The sequence below is a fragment of the Crocodylus porosus genome, unplaced genomic scaffold, assembly GCF_001723895.1.
Source record: "Crocodylus porosus isolate Cpor-Errol unplaced genomic scaffold, CroPor_comp1, whole genome shotgun sequence".
In the NCBI taxonomy this organism is placed as follows: domain Eukaryota; kingdom Metazoa; phylum Chordata; order Crocodylia; family Crocodylidae; genus Crocodylus; species Crocodylus porosus.
The window spans coordinates 67,725,266-67,748,946 of record NW_017728918.1 but is presented as its reverse complement, the minus strand read 5'-3'; the positions used below and the strand labels follow the sequence as shown (position 1 = coordinate 67,748,946).

The following is a 23,681-nucleotide window of genomic DNA, read 5'->3' as shown; positions in this document are numbered from 1 at the left end:
TCTATCCCCGTGGTCCAGTCATGGGTGGAGTCCCCCCAGAGGGTCTCTAGCTGTCCATGCCGGTCGCCAACATCAGCTTGCAGGGACATGTAGCTTTCCTTCACATAGAGAGCTACACCCCCGCCCCTTTGTTTTTGTTTTCCTATGTGTGCCTAGTCTGCCTGAGTCGTCAGGGTGCTATTTTAATATAAATAAATAATGCTATAACAGTACTTGACAAGTAAATAGGCGAACAGAACTTGTTGCAGTATTATTTGTAGGTTGAGAGTAGGAATGGGGGGGGTGGATAAGACTGCAGTAAGTTTGCTTCTGTATTCTGAAACTGCTTTTGTTAGTGTGTTTGTGTGCTACACTAATAGAAACCTTCTAGATATGTGTAATTTTCACTATGTAGGTCGAGTTGTTTTCCGGGTTCCTGATTGGCTGCATCACCTTTTGATGGGGGGGCGAATTCTCTTCAAAAACACATTGGAGGTGTACACAGACTGTTACCTACAGTACAAATTGGACCAGCTATTTCAGGAGCACCGGTTGGTCTCATTGATAACACTACTAAGAGGTGAGCAAATATTTTCTCACCTCCAGATATTTTTCAATAATGTGGATACCTAATCTGCAATAATGCCAATTTGAACTGTCTTTGTGACTAACCTTATGCTCGAAACCTTTTGCAACAGGCCTAGTTGCTTTACTGGCTGTACAGCACATGAAAAACAAAGTTTTAGAAACCCAGCAAATGGGTAAGGGTTCCAAAAATTAAAGCTGCTGCCCAGTGTTAACTTGGTCCTACTGCCTATCCAACATATGTGTATAGAACAAATGCAGTATTTTGAACAATTCGCCCTGAAAAGGGAAACGGGAACAAAAGATTGATCAACCCAATGCAGTTAATAATGCATTTGGTTTTTGGGATTTTGACTTGTAATTTGGGAATTTGGCTCTTTGTGATGAATTAACACTAGCATTTTAAATTCCATTCCCCTTAAGGTAAGACAGACAAAAATGGCTAACAAGTACTGGTGTACTACAGACTAAAAATTGGCATAACGAACCAAATGCCTTGACAGAAGACTAATTCTGTTAATTTCAGCCCAAAAAGAGGGATCATGAATGGGTGAATGCAAAGAGAACAAAGCTTTGAGTGACTGAAAATGCTCAAGACTTTAGCACTTTAGGGAAAAGGCAGCTATTTCAGCAATCCCCATTATTAATGGAGAGCAGATTTGATATAATCTGGAGCCTGCTAAGAGAAATAGAGAGAGGGGATTGTAGGTAAGCGGGATAGAACTACTTACAGTGGAACTTCTACATAAGAGATAAAAACATGAGAGGAAATGAGTTGGTAGAGCACTGCTTTGTTTCAAGCAAACTAGGTGCTCCTGGGTTTGAGCAGGATGACCTTAGAAGGCACCAAGCTGGGAAGTAGCATGACTGGAATGTACTTCCATTAAAATTTATAACGAGAAAAATCTAGTTCTGAAAAGAGAATTCAAAAATAGTAACAGCTTTTGCACACAGTCTTGGAAACAAGCTCTTAAGTGTCTTTTTTGTTCACTTTGCTGATTCAGATGCTGTTTTTCGTGAAAATACTGAACCTCGCTGTCTCCACGATAAACAGAAACGAGCAAAGCAAACCTTTGAAGAAATGATGAGATACATTCCAGGTTTCATACCTTTATAACTACTTTAACCCCTTGTTAATCATTCAGAAAGACACAAATATAATACCAGTGTTGACTTGCCAAGCTAAGATTCTGCAGCTTAATACTTTCATTTCATAGTTTTAATACATAATTTAAATTTTCATAAATTTAATCTAAACAGGTCTTTCGTATAATATTTATGTAATCATAGAATCATTGAAAAGTAGGGCTGAAAGGAAAGTCAGGAAGTCACCTAGTCCACCCCTTGCTCAAAACCATTGCAGCCTCATGTTTATCTAACTTGTCTTAACTTCTAATGATGGGAACTCCACAACCTCTTTAGATTGCCTGTTCCACTGCCTAACCACATTTGTTGATAGAAAGCTCTTTTGAATATCCAGCCTACACTTCCCTTGCTGCAGACTTGCCAAACTAACTTGACATCTTTCTTGGGTAAGATAAGTTGTCTGGTAGATAAAGGCAATGCAGTGGATAATATCTGGACCCTTTAAGTCTTCTGATGCTGACCCAGGTGACATTTTCCTAAGCAAACTGGAGCATTAGAAAAATTACTGTTAGGCAACTGGTTGAATAATTGTAAGGAGAGGACATGTATAAATGGGTCAGAATTGCAGGAGGTTTCACGTGGGGCTCCATCAGGGTCTGTTCTGTGACTTTTGATCCTGGACTAGACCTGCTTCATTGAGTTTGCAGATGACAAAAGTGGAAAAGGTTGCAAAGTCTGGAGAGTAGGAGTAGAATTAAAAAAAAAAAAAAAAAAAAAAAATCTTCATAAATTCAGGAGCCACACTAATGGTGATTAGAACTGAAATTCAACAAAGATGTGTGAAGTGCTATACATGGGTTGTGGGGGAAAGAAGATGCACAAATACAGACTAGGAGGTAGTAGTATTGCTTGAGAGAGATCCAGGGGTTTTGATAGGATGATGGACTTAACATGAATTGCTAATTTGATGTGGTTGCAAAACAGAAAATGCGTTTTGGGCTTTTATATTATTGTGAGTAAGACATAGGAGGTGGTAGTGCCATTCTGTAATGCTGGTTAGGTACAGTTGCAATATTGCGCACAGTTTGGGGCTCTACATCTTTAAAAGGATGTAGAGCAGTGGTCACCAACTGATTGATCTTGATCAACTAGTTTGATTGTGGAGCCTCTCTGACAGTTGATCTATCTGAGGATGCTGAGTGCGCGCTCAGCCCTCCCAGACAGATCAACTGTCAGTGGCTCTGCGATCTGGAATGGCGGGACGCATGTGCAGTGTGGAGCAGGATCGTGGCTGGATGCACATGGCTGGACTGAGCCACACCCCCTGCCACCAGGGCCAGGCTGGATGTAGAGGAACTCCTTCAGATATGTGGGAAGTCAGAAAAAGAACAAGGATGGCATTGGGCACCTGAGAGATCCAGCAAGGCAACTGATTTCCAATGCCCAAAAAAGAGCCAATCTCTTAAATGACTTTTTTGCATCAGTTTTTCACCCTTGGAGGAAGATCACACTGTTGGAAACAACACAGACAAAGGTGAGAGCGGGCAACGGGCCTAAAATCGATGTGGATCAGGTGAGGGAACACCTTGAGAAACTGGACAGTCACAAGTCTGTGGGCCCAGATGAAACGCACCTGATAGTCTTGAAGGAGCTGGCAAACATAATTGCACCCTCCCCCGCCCAGCAGAGAGATTTGAAAAATCGTGGTGCTTGGGCAAAGTCCCGGATGACTGGAAAAGAGCCAATGTGGTCCCCATCTACAAGAAAGGGAGGAAGGATGACCTAGGGAACTAATAAATCAATCTTGCGTCCACCCCTGAAAAAATCCTCAAGAAAATTGTCGAGGGATCCATCAACACCAGACTGACAGAAGGCAAGCTTCTGAATGCCAGCCAACATGGCTTTGTGACTGGCAGATCATGCCTGACCAACCTCATCTCCTTCTAGGACCAGGTAACATGTGCTCTGGATGAGGGAGATGACACTGATGTCATATAGGACATCAGGGTGATCAGTGGAGTTCCTCAGGGCTCAGTACTTGGGCCAGTACTCCTTTAACATCTTCATCAGTGATCTGGATTCAGGAGTCGGATGTGAACTGGTGAAGTTCGCGGACAATACCAGATTATGGGGGGATGGTCACAGCGCAGGACAGGCTGGGGATATAGCCTGACTTGGACACACTCTCAAGGTGGGCTGACCAAAACCGGATCACCTTCAATGTGTTGGCTACAAAGCACCAACTCACAAGATCATCATAAAATTCTAGTATATTGGATGGATGCAAGTGTCAGACCATGAACCTTGGTGCTGATCCCCTCAAATGTGCACACTCGCTCTCAGAGTAGCTAGCTTTGAACACTAAGTACTGGTGTCAAGATATACCTATCCCCAAGCACTGGAGTCTGCTGTCAGTGGCCAGTCAAGGCTTCTTTCAGTGTGATGTTGCTGCAGAAGGGAGTTGCTGGCTGGTCCTTCTGGCTGGTCAGGTCAAAGAGGGTGCCATTGGGGGTCATTCTTTGCTGCCTCTTTATCCCCCTCTGGCAGACTAGTGACTCCCCAATTCTTGGGCTTACCCAATCCAGGGGTCATTGACCTCGAGGGACATCCCTCTTGGTAGCTACTGGATGGCAGCTGTTGGCCCCAGGGTTCATGTCCACACGTATGTGCAGTCTCAGGAGTCTGTTGATGAATTTTGATTCACTGCCATGATGAAAAGAGCTCTAGAAGTGGTTGATCAGGGGTATTTCGGCCCTAAGTTTCCAGTGTTGATTAGTTCAAATGGGGGCTTCTATACCTTTTAACAATGAAGTTTCTGGGAATTTTTGGCTCTTTATTGATTCTTTCTTTTCCTTGGTCTCTGATTTTGTAGGTGTTAATTGCCACTCATTAACATACTTATCCAGACTAGCTACTGTGTTACACAATCAACCATGATTCATTCAGGGACCTGCTCCATACAGAGATTCCTGCTTTTCCTAACGTTGTTACATGGTACAACTTACTTTTAAACTTCAAGGACATTTGTAAAAGCATCTACAAGTTCTATTTTCACTACAAATACACCTTATATAAAAATAATAATGATATCATAAAAGAAAGAGGAATGTAGAAAAGAGAAAACATCCCCAAAAGGGGGCAGATACTAAAAGAGGGGCTTTTCCCATATGCAGGAGGTTCACATTTGAGGGGCGGGACAGACAAAAGGGTTTCTTGCTACAAATGCAGGGAAATGTATGGTGCTGCATCTCAGTAGGAAGAACCCCCAGCATACTTACACGCTTGATGGTGCTATGCTCGCTAGGACCATGACCGGAAGGGACTTGGGGGGGTGGGGGGGGTCTTGATTGACCACAAGATGAATATGCGCCACCGATGTTATGCTGTGGCTGGCAAAGCAAACCAAACTCTGGCATGCATCCACTGATATATCTGAAGCAAAACCAGGGAAGTCATCCTCCTGCTTTACTTGGCCCTGGTGAGACCACAGCTGCAGTACTGCATCCAGTATTTTGGGAAGGATGTGGAGAAGCTTGAGAGAGTCCAGAGGAGAGCCACTCGTGTGATCCAAGGCCTGGAGGGCAGGCCGTGCAAGAAGAAACTGAGGGACTTGGGACTTTTCAGTTTGGAGAAGAGCAGGCTCAGGGGGGACTTGGTGGCAGCCTACAGTTACATAAGAGGGGTACATCAGGACCTGGGAGAACAGCTGTTCACTAGAGCTCCACAAGGGGTAAGGAAGTCTAACAGCCATAAACTCCAGGAAGCCAATTTTTTTGACTGGATATAAGAAAAAAGTTCTTTACAGTGTGTGTGTCCAGGGTCTACAACAAACTTCCCCCAGAGGTGGTGCAAACACCTACTCTGGACTCTTTCAAAAAACAGGTGGATATATTTCTTGCTGGTATCAGTTGATCCCAGCTAACTTCCTGCCTATGGCGGTGGGGGGGGGAGCTGGGCACAATGATCTCTTAAGGTTCCTTCCAGCCCCTAATGTCTATGAAATCTATGAACTGGAGAGGGTCCAAGTCATCTGAGGAAAAGGTGAGAACTTAAATAGACTTGGTTCAGCAAAAAGACATTAAGGATGAATATGATACAAGGTTTCAGATATTTGAAAACTGCTGTGTTGAAGAGGGGGGCTGCTGTTCTCCCTGGGCAAAGGATGTAACCTGCTGGAAAGCAGATTCAGGGTTAATTAAAAATAAACGTCTTTATTCTCTGAGCAGTAGTACAATGGAACAAGCTGCACAGGGAAGCTGAAGGAGTTTCTACAAGAAGAGCTAGGCTGAACATTTGACAAGCAATGGTTTTAGGGCTATCATGTCCCACTTCTGTACAGGAAGGGGCAGCCCTGATGACACTGGTGATCAAAACAAATCCTGTGTTAACCTAGCTGAGGTGTGATTTGCTTGTCTTAAGTCTTTCATGTTCCTTGCTCACAGAGCCCAGTTTGAAATTGGGTGAAAAAAGGACCCTCAGTGAAAAGGAAAAAAAAGAGAGAGCGCTGAGCTGCACTTTCCCTGCATGCACTGAAGCTCCTGAAATCAGTACAAAAACCAGTTCAGGTTTTAATCAACAAAGTACTGGGCATTAAACTTGAGTTTGCTTTTCTATTCTCTAAGCCTTGGAATAATAAGGGATTTAAAAACAAAATCCTGTGCAGTGGGTTGGATAACAAAGGATTATTTTTTTTTTTCATCTCAAGAGGTCATAGAAATAAGTTCTAGCTCTAGATCTCATGCAACTTATTAGTAGAGAATGTACCTAACTCTTGTATAGTTAATAAAAAGAAATAACTCAGACTGAGTTGGCACTTAAATTCTATTTTGTAGCAGATCTATAAGCATACTGACTTGTATTGAATTTTTATCCAGGCATTACTTCACATATGACATCACTAATTTATAATGCCTTCTCATAACCAGCACAAATGTTCATATCTGACCTAGATTTGATATCCAAATGCATTGGAGAAGAGGCTAAGTATGAAGGTATCAGGCTTCTATTCGATGGAATGCAGCAGCCGGTGCTTAACAAACAGGTACTTAAAAACTGTTTGTCTTCAGAGTTTTTCATAAAGATTTTCAGATATATTTTATTTACCCCCAGGTAAGGTACAGATTCACAGTTTAATACAAACTATCAAAACAGTTTCAATGTCTTAGTGTTGTCACAAGAACTGACCTTGACTCTAAGAGTTGCTTTATTTTTTTTTTTATTTTTTTTAGCTGACTTATGTTCTATTGGATATCGGGATACAGGAATTGTTCCCAGAGATCAATAAGGTACGTGATAGCAAACCCATGGAAAGAGCTGCAGGAAAGTTCTTTGGTTTGTATTGTACAAGCAGATAGATCAGAAATCCCAATACATTTCCGATGTCATATTTTGGCAGGAAAGTTAATCCTACTGGAGAACCTGTGTGTTTACTATGCTGCAAGTTGCTTTTGGAACCTAACCTCTAATTTTTACCAAATATTGCCTCAGCTGTTCAGGCTTGGAGGCCCCCATGTGCTGAAAGCTGAAGTGTCTCCTGCAGTGGAACTGTACAGTACATCCAGCACGGGAGGAAGGGGGTCTACGTGCCTTGCCTTACCATTACTGACAGATAATAATGGACATGTAAAACCTTGTGAAGCAATTGCAAAACGTATTCATGTTGATTTAAAAAAAAAAAAAAATACTGGAGATTTAAAGACCTTGAATCTGATTATGAATGCCATATACATACCTACTGCCCCTTCATTTAGTAGTTGTTAGTGCACTTAATTTTAAATCAGTAGAGCAAAGTAGGGAAAAAGGGGAAGCAGCTTTATGGCCTGTGTACTACTGTAATGCCAGTTCCTGCTTTAATCCACTGAACTCTTGGTCACAGCAGTTAATGATGGCAATATTAACTAATCTCTTATAAAGGCTTTCAAATGAAGCTGTAAGAAGTTTTAAAATTTTTAAGTCTTGATATTTCAATGAAAATAAGCTGACTTGTGTCAGCTCGAACATAGGAAGGAGCTTCCTGCCCTGTGCTCCAAGTGGGCAGTTCATGAAAGCTGGTTCTTCAAAAGGCAGAGCAGTTTTAAGTAAAAATTGAGGTTGTAAATCAGCAGTGACTATAAGGTTTGACACTTTTTTACAGCCCTCTTCATAAGTGCTGTATAACCAGAGAAGACTAATTTTGCTGCTTCCAAACGTTGGTCAAAGCTGGGTTTAAAAAAAGCTTTGAGTCCGCCCTTCACCCTAACCCCTGACCTGACTGACTGTGGACCACATAATTGACAGTGGGGATGGCAGGGGGGCTCCAGTGGCTGAGCAAGAACAAATGAGCCTTCACTCACGGTTCAGTCATTCCCTCATTTTGGATGGCAAGCACTTCCTAGGACTACGTACCTTTTTGTGAAAGTATTTTGGTAAATGTAACTAAGGAGGGAGGGAGGCATTGCAAAAGAAACCAGTATGAGTGGAAAGGTTGCCGATGGGACAGCATGGCATGGGGTGAAGGAGAAGACACAAGTTCGGGAGTCCCAAAGTATCCAGGGAAACAAGAGAGAATAACAGAGAATTACTTGAAAGTGCCTTTTTGCCCCACCCTACAATCATCTCCCTCTGACAGCCAATCTTTTTCCCACTGATTTTGCATCTGAAATGTTTTGTCTCCCTCCTAAAAATATTTGTACCTGCACCCTCCTGTTCTGAACAGGTTTTGGAAGCAAATCCTTTCATGAGAAAAGCGTGAAATTGAAACTGTTACCACTAGTTATCAGTCAACTATCTTTTGTCCCTCCCTGGCCCCAAAAAAATGCATGTGTAAGTGTGGCCACAGTTCACATGAACACATCCCAAAGGACTCATGGAAAGAAGTAACATGTTATGACTGCTCATCCACAGGTGGTTTGCCTTTCTGCTTTCAGTTCAGTGAAAGTTTTCCTTTTTTTCCAGCTGCTGACTAGCATTAAAACTAAATATGCATTCAAATTCTGAGTGAGGCGTACTGGAAGAAATCTGGAACTCCTACCATGGCTATTTAAAGAGAGGCTTAGCACACCAAAGGGCCTGTCTTGAGCCATTTTTGGAATGTTGCTATTTTGGAAAGCATAATCATGCATCCATTATGATGTGGGGCTCAACTAGTCTTTTAACTTGGGGGCAAGCATACTTCTGCCTCAGCCAACCACTTGGGCTTACAGAAAAGTTTTTTGTTTGAGCCAGCATCACTGGAACAATTCTGCATGCTGAAATGTCACTTGAAAGATACAGCGGGTTGCTAGAAAGCTGTAGTTTTATTGGACTGCTAACACAAATACAGATTTGTAATTGCTTGTGGAAAATAATCCCACTTGGATTTAGTTCCCTATTTGGCAAATTATCCTAGATGGCAGATCTCAAGATTCTTATTTGATTAGACTTGTCCTTACCCAGCATGCAGTATGTCAGAGGCCCTGGAACTAAATGAAACATGTTTATGCAAGTTCTGCCTGTTTAAGAGACTTGCAAAATCCCATTATATAAAGTCAGTCTCAAACAGCGTTCATGTAATTTCCTGGAGTCCTTTGGCAAGGGAGGCATTTGGGGAAGGGCAGCATGGGAAGGACAGGAACAGCATGCAAAGATGGAGAATGTCTTCCAGGAAGGCGGGATTCTAGACTTAAGTTCAGTGTTCAAAAAAGCTGGCATATGCATAGGAAACAGCACAAACTATATGTGTAGGACTAATTGCCTGATACTAATTGGCTGATTTTAAGATGCTACAGACATGGCCATTACTTGTATTTGGTTTCTAGTAATTTGTTTAAAATCTTTTGTTCATTGTGCTCCAGGTGGCTGACTAATGAACATGTACTTTCAAATTTCAGTAAATGGTGTAATTCTTTTTCAATTACTCTTTTTATACTAGGTTCAGAAGGAAGCTACCTCGGTATCACCTTGGATGTAGAGGCAGAATAATCCACCTAATCACCTAATGAAAATGTTTCTGGTGCACTAATTTAATGGTTATGTGGTATTTTAATCTTGCATTGTATATTTGCTTGTAAATAACGTAAATTTTAACTTTTGAAGATCTCTTTACCCAATAAAGATGAATTCAGATTTAATACTAATTTGAAATTAAAATGTTTGTCCTATTATTTTAAACTTCTTCCCCTCCAAATTGTAGGCAAAATAATAATAATACTCTTTCCTCCCCAGTGGAGAATGGGGATAGTTTCAGGTACTGAAATAAAGACCTGTGTAGGACAAAACCTAAATGTAGATCGCCAAGAAGAAAATTCATCAGAATATTTTGAAAAAATGTTTGGAATAAGAAGCTGTGTAGAAAAGGTGGCTTCTATATATGAAATGGTATTGCTTTCGGGGGGAAGTTCCCTGTCCAGTGTTTTTCTTCCTCTCCTTTGGGCAGGGGGCTGGACTTGATGATCTCCTGAGGTCCCTTCCAGCCCTGATGTCTATGAAATCTCTTTAAAAGTGAAGTTACTGGATCAGTGTTGCATACAAAATATCTTGGTAACTTTTTGGCCTTCAGGCTTTCTGTTGGTATGAACAACTCTTTCCGAGAAGAAAAGCATTTTTGCTAATAGTTGCAGGTGACATTGATGCATGAAGCACTTTGAAAAGAATTTGGTAGTGGGGGAAAAAAAATGGTAGTGAAAGTCTTGTTGCTCTTTATTTGAGATTTTAATGTTTGAGAGAGGTTTTTTTTTTTAACCTGCTTGTGATGGAAAAAAGCATATAGGATTAGAAAAGTGGGGTAGGAACCTTTAATTATTTCTCAATAGAATGTGCTTAAGCAATTTTCCCTATGTGTTTAATATGTCTGTCACTTGAAGGTCCTCTCTTCTTCCCTCAAATCTTAAATGTGCTTTTCAAGTGGCTCCAGTCCCTGTGTGCGTGATCTTATGAAATCTGCAGCACTGTCTTACTTTACATAGTTACATAAATATAAGCTACATCTTGCTGGCACTCCTTGGCTGTGGCTTTTTAATATCCATGCCAAATTAAAATTTTCATTTACAACAACACTTGAGTACATAAAAATTCTTACAGTTTTAAATTTAAATCTTTACTGGAAATGATCAGATTATGGCGGATAGTGGGTCTGACTCAAAAAGCTATTTCTAGGTTTCCAGCCAGACTTGGCAAAAGACAGTCTCTTTCCCCTGGCCCCTTCCCTTGGAGGAGCAGAATATGGGACAAACAAATAAATAACTTGTTTTAAATATGTATTAAGGTAAACATGTTGTCTGTAACTTTCTTATACTTTTAAATAAAGTATGTACCTTGCAGCAGAGCTGATCATCTGATATAGTTCCATAGAGCTCAGGACTTTCCAGTTAATTTTTGTTGAGCAGTGTCTATTTTGTAAGTGCACAGAAGTCATTCCCTCCCCACCCCTGCAGTAATAATTTGCCACTATAATACTTTGGTGTCGCATCTTTCATTAAAGAGCTCCTGTGAGTACCATGTTGAGTGGCTGGGCTCTTACACTGATGCCTGGAGTTCCTGCTTTCAAGGACTTTAATGAAGTTTAGCTTGTCTGCAATTTGCTTATTATCTACAACAATGCATAGCATATGGAAACATTTTAATAAAGCCCAAGTTCCAAATCTGAATTACATTTATGTTGTTTTCTTTTGCTAAAATTGCATTATATTGCTGCCATTTCCAAACGGGTTAAATTTGTTTGCATTTATAAGCAGTCTGTGACCTTTTGGCAGTCTCTTTAGTAAAATGTGTTTGTTCAATACAAATGCTTGTTTTGTGCCAGCTAACTCGCTTTCTGCCAATGTATGTAAAAACACAAAACCACCAAATGTGAGTGGTGGATGATCTTCCTTAGAGGAATACCGTGGCTCATATTTGAGAGGGAGCCCACTTATAATCGTGATGAAAAGTCCAGGCTTTAGGACTTTTTAAACCAAACTGCACTCAGATGTGAATCCATTACCTATTAAGCTTGGTGTATGCTTGAGACCTCAAAAGGTACCAACACTGACATTCATCTTTGTGTTGCTCTTGTTTTCAGGTGATATTCAGGTGTCCTGTGCTGCTGGTAGTCCTCTCATATGAATGATCCATAACAAAATTAGGTCCTGAACATGCATATTTAGTTTAGTAGTCACACAGCACACTTGTTTTTGAGAGTTAGATTTTTAATTGGTGTTTTACAGGAACAAAGTGAGAACTGCATTCTCATTACATGTACTTAAATTACCTGCTCACCATAAATGTTGAAACTAGATGTATTAAACAGCAAGTGATCAAGTCCAGCTTTTTATTAGGTTCTTTCTTGGTGTGATGGTGGTAAGAATACAAGTGTGCCTGTCACCTCAAATAGGAATGATAAAAATTAATTTTCTGCACTGGTGTCTTAATGGCATTTGGCTTAGTCCATGATAAGTATGTTTGAAAGCTGAGTACAATTGTTACAGTGAAGGTCTCAACCCTGAGTGAAGATCAAAGGGAGGTAGTAATGTATCACTGGGTGCATCTACACAAGACATTTACTGCAAAGTAGACTAATTATCTCTATAGTAAATGTTATGCATCTGCACATGCACCCCTATTAGGCTGGAATAAACTAATTAACTCTGCAGCAGGATAACTATCCTGCTGCTGAGCTTTTTATTCCATAGCAGAGAACATACAGATGTTGCCCTAGCTGGCTGGAGCACAAGGGTGCTTTAGTGAGGGCAAAGGCTGTCTGCTGGCTAGCCCCCCATGCCCCAGCCAGCCCCCCCACAGCACATTATGCAGTCCCAGATGCACACTCAAATGGTGCACCCAGGAGCAATAAGCTCCAGAATTTGTTTTCCATGAACTGCATGTGTAGACATGTCCACTAAACTTGCTTGGGCTATTGACAATGGATTCTTTCTCAACTTTACTGGATGAGAGGAATTTGAGAGGAACTGAAGAATCCCCAAGTGATCAGGAGCGTACTTGTTACTGCTTCTACCACCAGGCAGATTAATCTGTAGAACACGCTTTGTCTCAATACTGTGCCCCTCTTTGAAGCATGAGCTTGAGTTTGGGAGTGTGGAGAAGTGTGCTTGCACCTGCTGCTCTGAATTTAAGAACATACTGGCCAAGCCCCTCCCCTTGTTCTGCCTGTTCATCTTCCTAGCTTTCACCTGGTTTGGGGATGAGTGACCCCAATAGTAGACTGTTCTCAGTGGTGTCAGATGACAGAACAAGGAGCAATGGTCTCAAGTTGCAGCAAGGGAAATTTGGGTTAGATAGCAGGAAAAACTTTTTCACTAGGCAGGTAGCGAAGCACTGGAACAGGTTACCTAAAGAGGTTTTGGGTTGGAGGTTTTTAAAACCCAGGCAAAGTCATGGCTAGGATGATCTAGTTGGGGATGGTTCTGCTTTGAGCAGGGGGTTGGACTAGATCTCCTGAGGTCCCTTCCAATCCTAACTTTATATTGCACTCTGAATGCTGCTACCTGCCTGCGGAGGTCAAATGTTTACAAAAAAGTGCAAGAGATGAGGAGAGAAACCCAAAAACATTGCTAGGAGAATTAACTGAAGCATAGGAATGTTACAATGAGCAAAACCGAAACCAGAGTAAGACTTCCTTGGATGAAATTTCCAGCGGAAAATTTCACTCGACCGTCAACTGCTGGAAAGACTTTTCCCATTCTATCAAGGTAACGTGAGACTACATCAATGTCGAAATCACCTAGAGGAAAGAAAATTGTGTGCAATTTGTTATTGTATGCAACTGTATGTTGTTATAAAGCTAGTGCTACAGCTGCTATTAATCTTTGAGATGCTGCTACTTTTAAATGTGTGTTCCACTTGGGAAAAAAAAAGCAGAAAGTGTGTTCTTTCTGTTCAGGAGAAGGCACAATTCTATGAATTGGAGAGATTTTGGGGGGGGGAGGAAGGGGGAAAGCTACTCACATGCCCTCCATGGAGAGGAGTAGTCAGTCTTTTCATGTTGTCTGTGTCTGTTGCTGGCAACTTGCCTTTCACTGGATGAAAACATTCCATCAGTTTCCTTGGTTTAGCTGATGGACATGGACTAATGGACACATGGAGCGGTTCAAAAGGGGAGAGGGACCTGCTGCACCAAACTGCGCAGCACCTGTTATGCAATGGCATCTGCAGGAGCCTGCAGCGATGCAAGTGAGCAAAACTCTCACAGCTTTAACCCTGCTTCATCCAGGGCTAAAGTAGGATGACTGAATTCATGTGTACTGTTGCAGGCTTGTCCACACAAGTGTTGAAGCACAACAGCAGCTGCATGACAATTATGCAAAACATTTACCCAATGGTAGATAAAGGACTGGTGGGTTGGCTTACTCTGAAAAAGGCTCATCAATATCTCATTTGAGAAGGGAAAAGACATAGAGCGGCGGGGCTGAAAGGGGCCTCCAAAGGTCATGTAGTCCAACCCCCTGCTTGAGGCAACATAAGCCCTATCCAAACCATCCTCTATAATCCATGATTTAAGCTGAGGTTCCCAGAAGTAACCGCAGACTAGCAGTGACTAGCATACTGCAGGCAGGCAGCCAACTTTTTTTTTTAATACTGAATCCTGTACTGAGTACAGTATGAAATGGGTTGGCTGCCAGGCTACAGTATGCCAGTCCATAGTCATTTCTGGTCTGGCAGCCAGCCCTCCTGCAGATTGGCAGCTGACCCTATGTGGCCCAGGGGTTGGGAACGCTGATCTAAAATCTATGCAATGATACTGTCCATCCAGATATAACAGACGCGACATCTTAACTGGCCAGTGGTAAAGCAGGGGACCCATGGCAGCCAATGCCCCGCTTCTATCAAATCTCAATATATGCTCACAAGATTCCAGGAAGAGGGCTGTGCCCCCACTACAGAGGGAGGCAAAACCCCCACTGTCCATACAGAGGCAGGCAGAGCCTTCTGCAGTTCATACCAATTTGACCATGGGGTAAAATTCCTTCCTAATTCCAAATATGGTGATTGGTCTGATACTGAGTGGATGGACAAGACCCTCTAGCCAGGGACTCTGGTCCAAGCAGAAGCATTGGTGCACCACAGTCAAACTCCCTAGCCTTGGCTGTAGCCAATACCTGATGCCTTTGAGGGCAGCTTAAAAACTCTCAAATGCATGTTGCAGAAGGCTGGGGGAGGGCTTCTGGGCTTTGCTGGTTGCATGGGAAATGCCATCGTATAATATACGCATAGTTATGCCTATATCATCCCTGATCAAAAGCTATCCAATCTTTTCTTGAACACCTCCAGTGATGGAGAGTCCATAACTTCCCTGAGCTATTCCATTGCCTCACTATTGTAGCAGCAAAGAGTTTTTTCTGGATAGCTAATCTAAACTTACTTTGCTGCTATATAAAAACATCCTCCTCTGCAGCAAGAGAGAAAAGGTGGTGTCCCTCTTCAAGGCAACTTTCAAGTATTTGAAGACTGCCATCATACCCCACCTTGAGCACCTTTTCTACATGCTGAGCACACCTAGCTCCTTCAGCATCTCCTTATATGACTTGCTTTTCAAGCCCTTTAATTATTTTTGCCTACCTCCTAAGTCGTCTCCACCTTCTCCACATCCTTTTTAAAATGTGGAGCCCAGAACTGCACACCATGCTCCAGATAAGAGGGCCCTAACCAGTGCTGGGTAGAGGCACGCTCACCTCCAATGCCTTGCACCTAATGCTTCTATTGATGCAGCCCAAAACTGCAGATTCATTGAGTCTGTAATCTGTCAAGACTCCCAAGTCCTCTTCCATAGTGCTGCTACCTAATTAGGTGTCACCCATTTTATATTTAAGTTCTTGATTTATTTCTCCTGAGGTGTAGCACCTTACATTTGTCCATATTGAACTTCATCATGTTAGCTCTACCCCAGCTTTTCTAATATGTCAAAATTCTTCTGAATTACACTGGCATTCCTCCAGTGTGTTCACAGTCCTTCTCAGTTTCATGTTATTTGCAAATTTGATCAAGAAGCTTTCTGTGTCAGTATCCAAATCATTAATAAATGCATTGAATAGCATTAGGCCCAGGACTGACCCCTGTGGGACTCCACTTGAAATCTGCTATTCTGCTATGGTCCTATTAATAAATACCCTTTGCTTGTGGCTATTGAGCCAGCTATTTATCCATCTTGTAGTAGTTTTATCCAGCTCACATTTCTCAAATTTGTTTATGAGGAAGTTGTGCAAGACCTTGTCAAAAGCCTTGCTTAAGTCCAAATATGCTATATCCACAGTATACCCTTAATCCACATAACTAGTTACATTGTCAAAGAAGGAGATCAAGTTTGTTTGACAAGATTTGTTCTTTCATAAATCCATGCTGGCTGCTTGTGATAAGCCTTTCCTCCTCTAGGTGCTTGCAAATGGCCTTCCTTAGGATATGCTCTAGTAACTTCTCAGGTGTTGAGGTGAGGCTAACTGGTCTGCAGTTCCCTGGCGGCTCCTCCTCACCTTTTTTTAGAGGGGAACTACACTGGCCCTTTTCCAGTCTTCTGGTACCTGGCCCATCTCCCACAACTTCATGAAGATCATTGCCAAGGGCTCTGATATGTCCTCTGCCACTTTCCTCAGTGCCATGGGATGAAGCTCATCTGACCCTACTGACTTGAATTCATTCAGACCCAACAAAAACTCTGACAGTGTCTTTTGTTACCTCATCTCTGTTTTGCCCCCTTCCTTATCCAGATAATCTGTTTTAGGTGTATAGCTACAGCTTAATATTTTTTGTGAAGCCTGAAGCAAAATAGCTATTGAGTGCATCTGCCTTCTTTATGTCTTCTGTTAGGAGTTTCCCATGGCTTGTTAAGAGTGGACCCACAGCTTCCTTCATGGGCAGCTGGTGACTTCCAAGTCATGGGGGGGCATGTGCCCCCTCTGACACCAGTCAGTGATTGATTGTGCTGCCTGGGGGGTGGTGTGGGGAGCGGTCCCTGGCAGCCAATCTCACTCACCAAAAAGCAGCCACACCGCTTCCGGAAGTCCTGCAGCCGCTTCTGGAAGCAGTGTGGCTGCTTTTGCTGGCAGCCCCGCTCCCTGGCCAGTGCTCGCAGGGGCACCAGTACTCCTGCCTGCCCCACTGCCTGCCACCTAAACGGGGAGTGTGGCCTGACACGGAATGCACCAGCACACTCAGGGGGTGCACACACAGCCCCCTACATGTTGCCACTGGTTTCCCTAGTATTTCTTTTCTGGTCAACATATAAAACCCCTTGTCCTTAACCTCCTTTACCAGGTGCACGTCATTCTTTAGCTCTGCCTTCCTGATTTTGTCCCTGCAGGTTCTTGCTTTTTCCTAGTATGCGTCCTTGGTGACCTGCCCATTTCCTCATTGCTTGTATGCTTTTCTTTTGCCTTTGAGGCATTTCAGAAGCTTTTTGTGCAGCCACATTGGTCTCTTGCCATCCTTGTGTTCCCATTTTGTGGACAGTCTCTTGTTGGGCTTCTAATGCATTTAGAAGCACCGAGCCCTCCTAGGTGCCATTATCATTCAATCTATCCTTCTATGACACCATGACTAACTGAGTCAAATTAAATCCACATTTTTTAAATCTAGTGTCCTAATTTTGCTGACCTCATGCTCTCCCTGCTCAGGATCTAGAATTCTATCATATTGTGATAGCTTTGTCCCAAGTTACCCATCACCTTCACATCCTCCACTTCTTCCTTGTTAGTCAGCACAAGATCCAAGACAGATGATCCCCTAGTTGCACCTTCCACTTTCTGGAGCAGGAAGTTCTCTTCTACACAAGATGGGAACTGGCTTGACATTTTGTGTTTGGTTGCATTGTTCTTTAGCAGATGTCCAGAAGACTGAAGTCTCCTATCAGTACCATCCCACAGCTTTTGGATAGATTTGTCACCTGCTTGGAGTGCCTCATTTACCTCTTCTTCCTGATTTAGTGGCCTCTAATAAATTCCCACCATTATACTGACGCTGTATCTTTCATCTGCTAAGCCACAAGAATTTCTGCTGCCTGATGAACGTTTCAACACCTTGGCTGCATATACTTGGTTATCAAGACTCTTCTTTTAGATGGTAGAAAGTTTGAAGTGTAAATGAAAACTGTCACTTCTTTTTGATTCATTACTAATGCCCAGAACATGTATGTGCCCCTCGATCATGCTTCTCATCCATTCCTTGAAATGATGGCACCCTCTTCCCTGACAAAGTGGTCCTTGCTCTATACTGGTGTATGCTGTTTCACATGGCCACAAAACCTCATAGTAAGAGGGCCAGACTCCAGTGGCAATCACAGATGCCCTGTGTGTGTCTGGGTATTGGACCCAACTTTTGAGAGATGGTAGGACGTTATGTCTTGGGTTGTGTCAGGGTTAACAGTAGTTTTACTAAGAGGTTAGCTTATGGATTTGTATAGGATGGTTTGGGTAGGGATGATCCTGCCCCAGGCAGGGGGTTGACCTAAATGACCTTTGGAAGTCCCGTCCAATTGTACTTCCCTGATTTCTCTGTGATGCTGGGCTTAAAGCAAGACCATTAACTGTGAGCATTCAGAGACTGGAAACAAGTTACATTCATTACTTTTGAGATGGAAGAGGGTCTTAAAAAGCTTCTAATATTAATATTTGGGTGATTTTTATTAATGTCTACTACACTACTACCATGGAGCCTCCTGTACTTACCATGACTATGGTTCAGTGATTTCTCTTTCAGCATGTTGTAACCATCTCCTCCCTGATACAGAAACGAAGGAAGAATCACTGTATATGTTTTGTCCATTTCGAGTGGTACGTAGGTGGGTACTCTACAGGCAGTGCAAAGAACTTCAATGCTAACAACTCTGTTTCCTGGTGTTCTGGAGATATCATAGACCACGTGGATGCCTAAGGAGATATGTGTGTTTTAAATATACAGACTCTATCAGGTATTTTGAGTCCATATAAAATGTTTAGAGATGGTTTAAAATGACACACCATTAACTTCTTTCTGTTAAGAATTAGACCTGTATTACTTGAAATCAAGTGTTGGCAACCTTTTGCGGTGGCTGGCTGAATTACCGCATCTTGGTCTGAAGACAGGATGCTGCCAGCACTGCTTCTTCACTGCTGCTGAGTCACAAGCCCATCAGTTAGTTTCCATCATTACCAAATTGTTGCCAACATCCTAAAATTGTTCAGTAGTCCAGATCTTATCTGTTGGCCATAGGATTCTAACTCCTGTTGTAAATACTTTTCTGCTCTGTCCTTTTGTGCACACACCAGCCGTTTTATTTTACTCAAGAAAGTACACAAGGCAGTGGAACTTGCACCTCTTTGTCTACCCTGCTCCCTATTCTCTTTGTGGCTGCTCCACAAACAAATCATAAATGACCCAATAGAATTATAATATTGAATATAAGACACCTTGCCCTTCTCACTATTTCTTTCTGACCCTTTTGCCTGCCTCCTCCCTCTCTCTTTGATGCACAGAGTAGTCTAGGTCCTTTTACAGAATCTGATGAAGGGAGCTTGGTCTAATGAAAGCCAATGCACCTCTGATTTAGTTGACAGCAGGCCGGGGCTGGCCCAAGTCTGCAGCGGCTGCTGGCCCCAGCCTGCTCTTGTCCAGCTGCAGGCAGCTGCCTGCCCCTGCTGCAGCTGCTGGGTTGCGCCATGACCCAAAGGCCCCAGGGCACCTTAACCCACTCCCCCCCAGTGCGTCGGAGCCCAGCAGCTGCAAGCAAGAGCCTGCAGCCAGACGAGAGCAGGCTGGGGCCAGTAGCCACTGCAGGCTTACACCGACAGCAGCTCCAGACTCTTCCCGCTGCTCTGACTGTCCACCCCAGCCCTGGCTGCAGTGGCTCCACAAGCTGCCAGAGCCAGGGCTGGGGTGAGTGGGGACAGGCAGAGCCCCGAGGGGCTCGGGGCATGGTGCAGGCAGCTGGTGCTGTCAACTCCCGTAGCTGCTGCAGCCAGGGCTGGGGTGAGTATTCTCCAGGCCTATGCTGATCACATATATGCAAATTTACTTCGCATATAATGAATTTCGGGTACAAAAGGGTCATCACATAAGAGCAAACTTGCATAAATTGAACCTGCGTAAATTAAGGGAAACCTGTATAGAAAAAATAGGGGAAAGAGGAGGCACTAAATCCTTATGAGGCACAAAGCAGCAGCCTCTGGAATCCTAGAACTTCTCTACAATCTGTGAGCAGTTGGACACCTGCATGCTGACAGCTCTGTGCTCAGTACAATGGCTGCAGCAAGCAGCAATATGGAGCTCAACAACAGGAAACGCTAACAAAAAGACAACTGTCCAGAGATCAAGAAAGAAGCAGTAATTAGATGCTACAGTGCGCTGCAGGGAGGTGTTCCCTCGGTCTCAATTCATGGCCCTTGAACCTTCTTCTGAAGTTAGACACCTCAGCCTTTTCTTTCCAGAGGCAGCTGGAGGAGAGCGCCTACTGCCCTTCCCTCTTTTTCCAATAGCTCAGTCAGGATTTAAAAAAAAAAATCTCTCTTCAATAAACTTAGTCTGTAGCTGACAAACCTATACCTTTATCCTGTCTGTGAAAGCAACCTGAAGCAACCACCAGGCTACCAACTATGAAAAAAGGGTGCAGGGAAGAGAGGGCTCTATCTCTTGATGAAGCTTTTTCACTTTGCCATATGCTATACCTGCTTTTCCCCTACCCTGTGACTGTGCAGAGAAAGGGGGAAAGCTGGTTTCCTGTACTCACTGGATAGAACAGTCATTGAAGCAGAAAATGAAACAAAGCCCCCCTTCCTAGGAAGCGTCCTACTCGATGCGAAATTTTGGCCAGTGTTTTGAAGCTGTTTCGAGCTCAATACAGCAAAATCAAAATAAAAGCCCTTCGAAACAGCTTCAAAACGAAACAAGGGAACTCAAAAACATTTCAAAAGTTTCTAAAGGTTTTGAGTTTTGAAGCCAGGCTTACTGGCTTCAGCACCAGTAGCGGGGGCCCCATACAAGCTGATCTGTCCCAGCCCTGCTTGCCCCAGACAGCAGCACCTGGCTCCTGTCAGCCAGCAGGCAAATTGGGGACCCGCTGGCACCTCCAGGAAGGCTGTAGGGGCTGTGCTGGAGTCCTCCCAGCAGTGCGTGCTCCCGAACTGCTTGCCAGATGAGAGGAGCTGGATGTTGCCACCTAGAGCTGGCAGTAGCACCAATCTTCTTGGAGCTGGTGCCAGGTAGCAGCACCTGGCTTCTCATCTGGCAGACAGATTGGGGGCTTGCACCCCTGGGAGGCCTCTGGTACAGCCTCTGCAGCCCTCCCAGGGGTGCAGGCGAGCCCCTGATCTGCCTGCTGCGTTTTATCTCTCACCATAATAACCTATGGGCAAAACATCAAAGCAGCATCAAAACAGCAAAACTGTTTCAACGAAACAGAACGATGGTTTCAAAACTTGAAACAAAACACTGTTCTGTCAAAACGGAAGTTGAATCAGCACGGTGCTGTTTCACACAGCCCTACTACCTGCTGCCTTGTGATAACTGCCTTTTTCTTTCTGGCTCAATGAATAGTTGTCATTCATGCCAAGTGAAGCAGTTTCAATGGAGAAGAGACTTTTGACATGTTTCCTGCTTGGAGAATTGGCATAAGTGTGTCTGAAAACACACAGGAAGGACTTAATCCCAGGTCCCCTGCATCTTGGGTGAGCACTCTAACCACTAAATGGTTGGGCAAAAAGGGAGCAGTGTAGGAGGAGCCTGATACATTTAGCCTGCTTGAAGGAAGCCTGTCCTACTGAGACCTTCAAGTGACATATTTGTAGATCCCAGTGGGGCTTAGGCATCAGCTACACACTGAGCTGCTCTGTTCTGTCAAAACTGAGGCACATCTTGACATAGCCAGAAGCAGAATTTTAGGTGTCTGGGGGAACTCAACTGACAAAAAACACAGGAAAGCCTATGGACTTCGGGGACCTCCAGGGTTGGGAAACAGTTGAGCAGGGGCTTTGACCATTGCATGGGTTTCAGGGGCTTTAGTCCTGTCGTGTATGTAACAAAAAAGAAAAAGAGCTTAGCCAGGTGGCCTTTTATTCAATGCTTCCATATAGTCTGCTGTACAGCAGTTTAAGGAACAATGGCACAGCACTAGTTGCAATTAATTCTTAATGCATTATAACTCACAACCAGACAACGAAACCTAATGAAGGACTAAAAGCAAGGTAGAATAGCCCTTGGCCTCCCTGCAAACTCATCCTTCAGTTATCAGTCTTGTAGACAGAACACCCCCTACCTTACTTAGAGCCCATGCCCTGATTGATTGCAACTTGAAATAGTCATACCGCCATGTGTGGTGAAGATTCAGGCGCAGCTTTGCTCCCGTGCATGCCTAAATTAATTGAACCCACACAAACTGCACAGGGTCAGCATGAAGGAGCATGCATTTTCAAACTGCTCTGGTTGCTGGCTGGGGCAGTGTGTTAGATGTCCAAATAGTAACATGGCAACATGTAGAGAGTGAGAACATACAGAAGGTAACTCACCCCCAACCTGCAGCAGCTCACCGGTTCCTCTTCCATATCTGTGCACACTGTGCTCAAATGCTTCCTTCAGTGTGGACCCTTTTAACACGAGCAGATCAAAAGTCATTCCAAATGGCAACACAGCCAATAGATCCTCCATAGTAATAGTGCCTGAGTGGGATAAGATTTAACATGAATCAATAGATATTCTTCTCACACTCAGATATCTTATAAAAATGGCTTCAGATCCCTGAGTACTGTGCTATTTGACCATGGATCAGCACGTGCATCATTAGAAGCACTGCAAGGGGCAGATTAAGACCACGGCCATTATCCTACTTCTCCATGCTGAGGGCTGATTATGTCTTCCCTTGAAGCGCCTTGTGTCAGAGAGGACAGTATGTCAAATGGACTTGGGGTGTAATCCAATATTGTGACTTCTATTCCAAGATTTTATATTCTATAGTCCTTTCCACCACTTATACAGCTACTGGTTCACAGTGCATAGAGCAGGAAATGTGATTTCTTGATGCAATTCTCTTTACGGTCTTTTCCTGTGCTTGGATATTTTCAAAGCCACTGCAGTCTTCTGCTCAGTTTCTGCATTATTTTGTCTAAAATTAACTTGTAGCCTTGGGATTTTTTTTTCTAGCAACTTGTAAAGATGTTTCATGCTCAACAAGCTCTTTTTCTTTGGTGTGGCAACAGATATCAACTTTCAGATGTATGAGTCACTGTCTGGGGTCATTACTAGGACTGTTCCATCTACCCTATCTGCACTTGTAGATATTGCAACTTTCAATTAAGTGCTGCTGTGTTGTGTTTTGGGCACCACATTCACACAGGGAACTGTCCAAGCTGTTCATCTTGTAAAGTGTTGTTTTGAAGCATCCATATCTAGATCAGTCTATTCAGCTTGACCCGCACTTCTCTGTCAAGGTTGTGCCCAGTAGGTGACTCATTTGAAGTTGGTATAAAATGCTGTAGGAATAGGTCTGACTTCCCAGTGGTTGGCCCAATCTGTTGTTACCCATGGGTTTGTTTCAGCATCCCCAACTCTTCCAAGAGCTTGTGGGCTTCATGTACAAATAGTTTACAACTTTGTGCCTCTTAAGCCTCCATCAGTTTGGGTCTTCAGTTAATAGATGATGGAGCAGGTGATTTCATCATCTCTTACCTCTATTGCTAGTAATGATGTTAGGCTCTGTCATCTTCCCTCCCCACCATCCTTCCCCGTGCTGCTGCGCCGTGGTCCCCGCACCTTCCCCGGCCCCGGGGAAGGGGTCCTGCGGGGCCGCCGAGGAGCAGGGGGCTGCGGGCGGGAAAGTCGCTGGCCATGGGGGCCAGCGGGCGCCCGCCCGTGAGGCTACCCCTCACCCCGCTCTCCCTCACCCGAGGAGCGCAGCTACCTGGTTGATCCTGCCAGTAGCATATGCTTGTCTCAAAGATTAAGCCATGCATGTCTAAGTACACACGGCCGGTACAGTGAAACTGCGAATGGCTCATTAAATAGGCGGGTGATCCAGGCTGACCTGGACAAGCTCAGCAAACGGGCGGACGAGAACCTGATGGTGTTTAACACCGAAAAATGCAAGGTTCTCCACCTTGGGAGGAAAAATCTGCAGCATCCTTATA

General features: G+C 43.6%; 2 protein-coding genes across 5 annotated transcripts in view; one reads left to right on the top strand and one right to left on the bottom strand.

The window, feature by feature from the left end:
• Positions 1–23,681, top strand: part of SNX14 (sorting nexin 14) — a 90,565-nt gene that overhangs the window by 63,072 nt on the left and 3,812 nt on the right. For 2 of the 4 annotated variants that reach the window (XM_019537699.1, XM_019537698.1), the window contains 5 exons: positions 395–559; positions 1,569–1,664; positions 6,600–6,691; positions 6,879–6,935; positions 9,539–9,770. In XM_019537699.1, coding sequence (XP_019393244.1) covers positions 395–559; positions 1,569–1,664; positions 6,600–6,691; positions 6,879–6,935; positions 9,539–9,577 — 449 coding nt within the window. In that variant the 3' untranslated portion in view covers positions 9,578–9,770. Of the gene's footprint in view, positions 1–394; positions 560–1,568; positions 1,665–6,599; positions 6,692–6,878; positions 6,936–7,045; positions 7,140–9,461; positions 9,504–9,538; positions 9,771–23,681 lie in introns of those variants that run through there. The other 2 variants (XM_019537700.1, XM_019537701.1) reach the window with 2 other exon arrangements.
• Positions 13,148–23,681, bottom strand: part of NT5E (5'-nucleotidase ecto) — an 82,417-nt gene continuing 71,883 nt past the window's right edge. The window contains exons 7-9 of the mRNA XM_019538171.1: positions 22,068–22,217; positions 18,258–18,458; positions 13,148–13,324 (exon numbers count right to left, since the gene is read on the bottom strand). Coding sequence (XP_019393716.1) covers positions 13,164–13,324; positions 18,258–18,458; positions 22,068–22,217 — 512 coding nt within the window. The 3' untranslated portion in view covers positions 13,148–13,163. The remainder of the gene's footprint in view (positions 13,325–18,257; positions 18,459–22,067; positions 22,218–23,681) is intronic.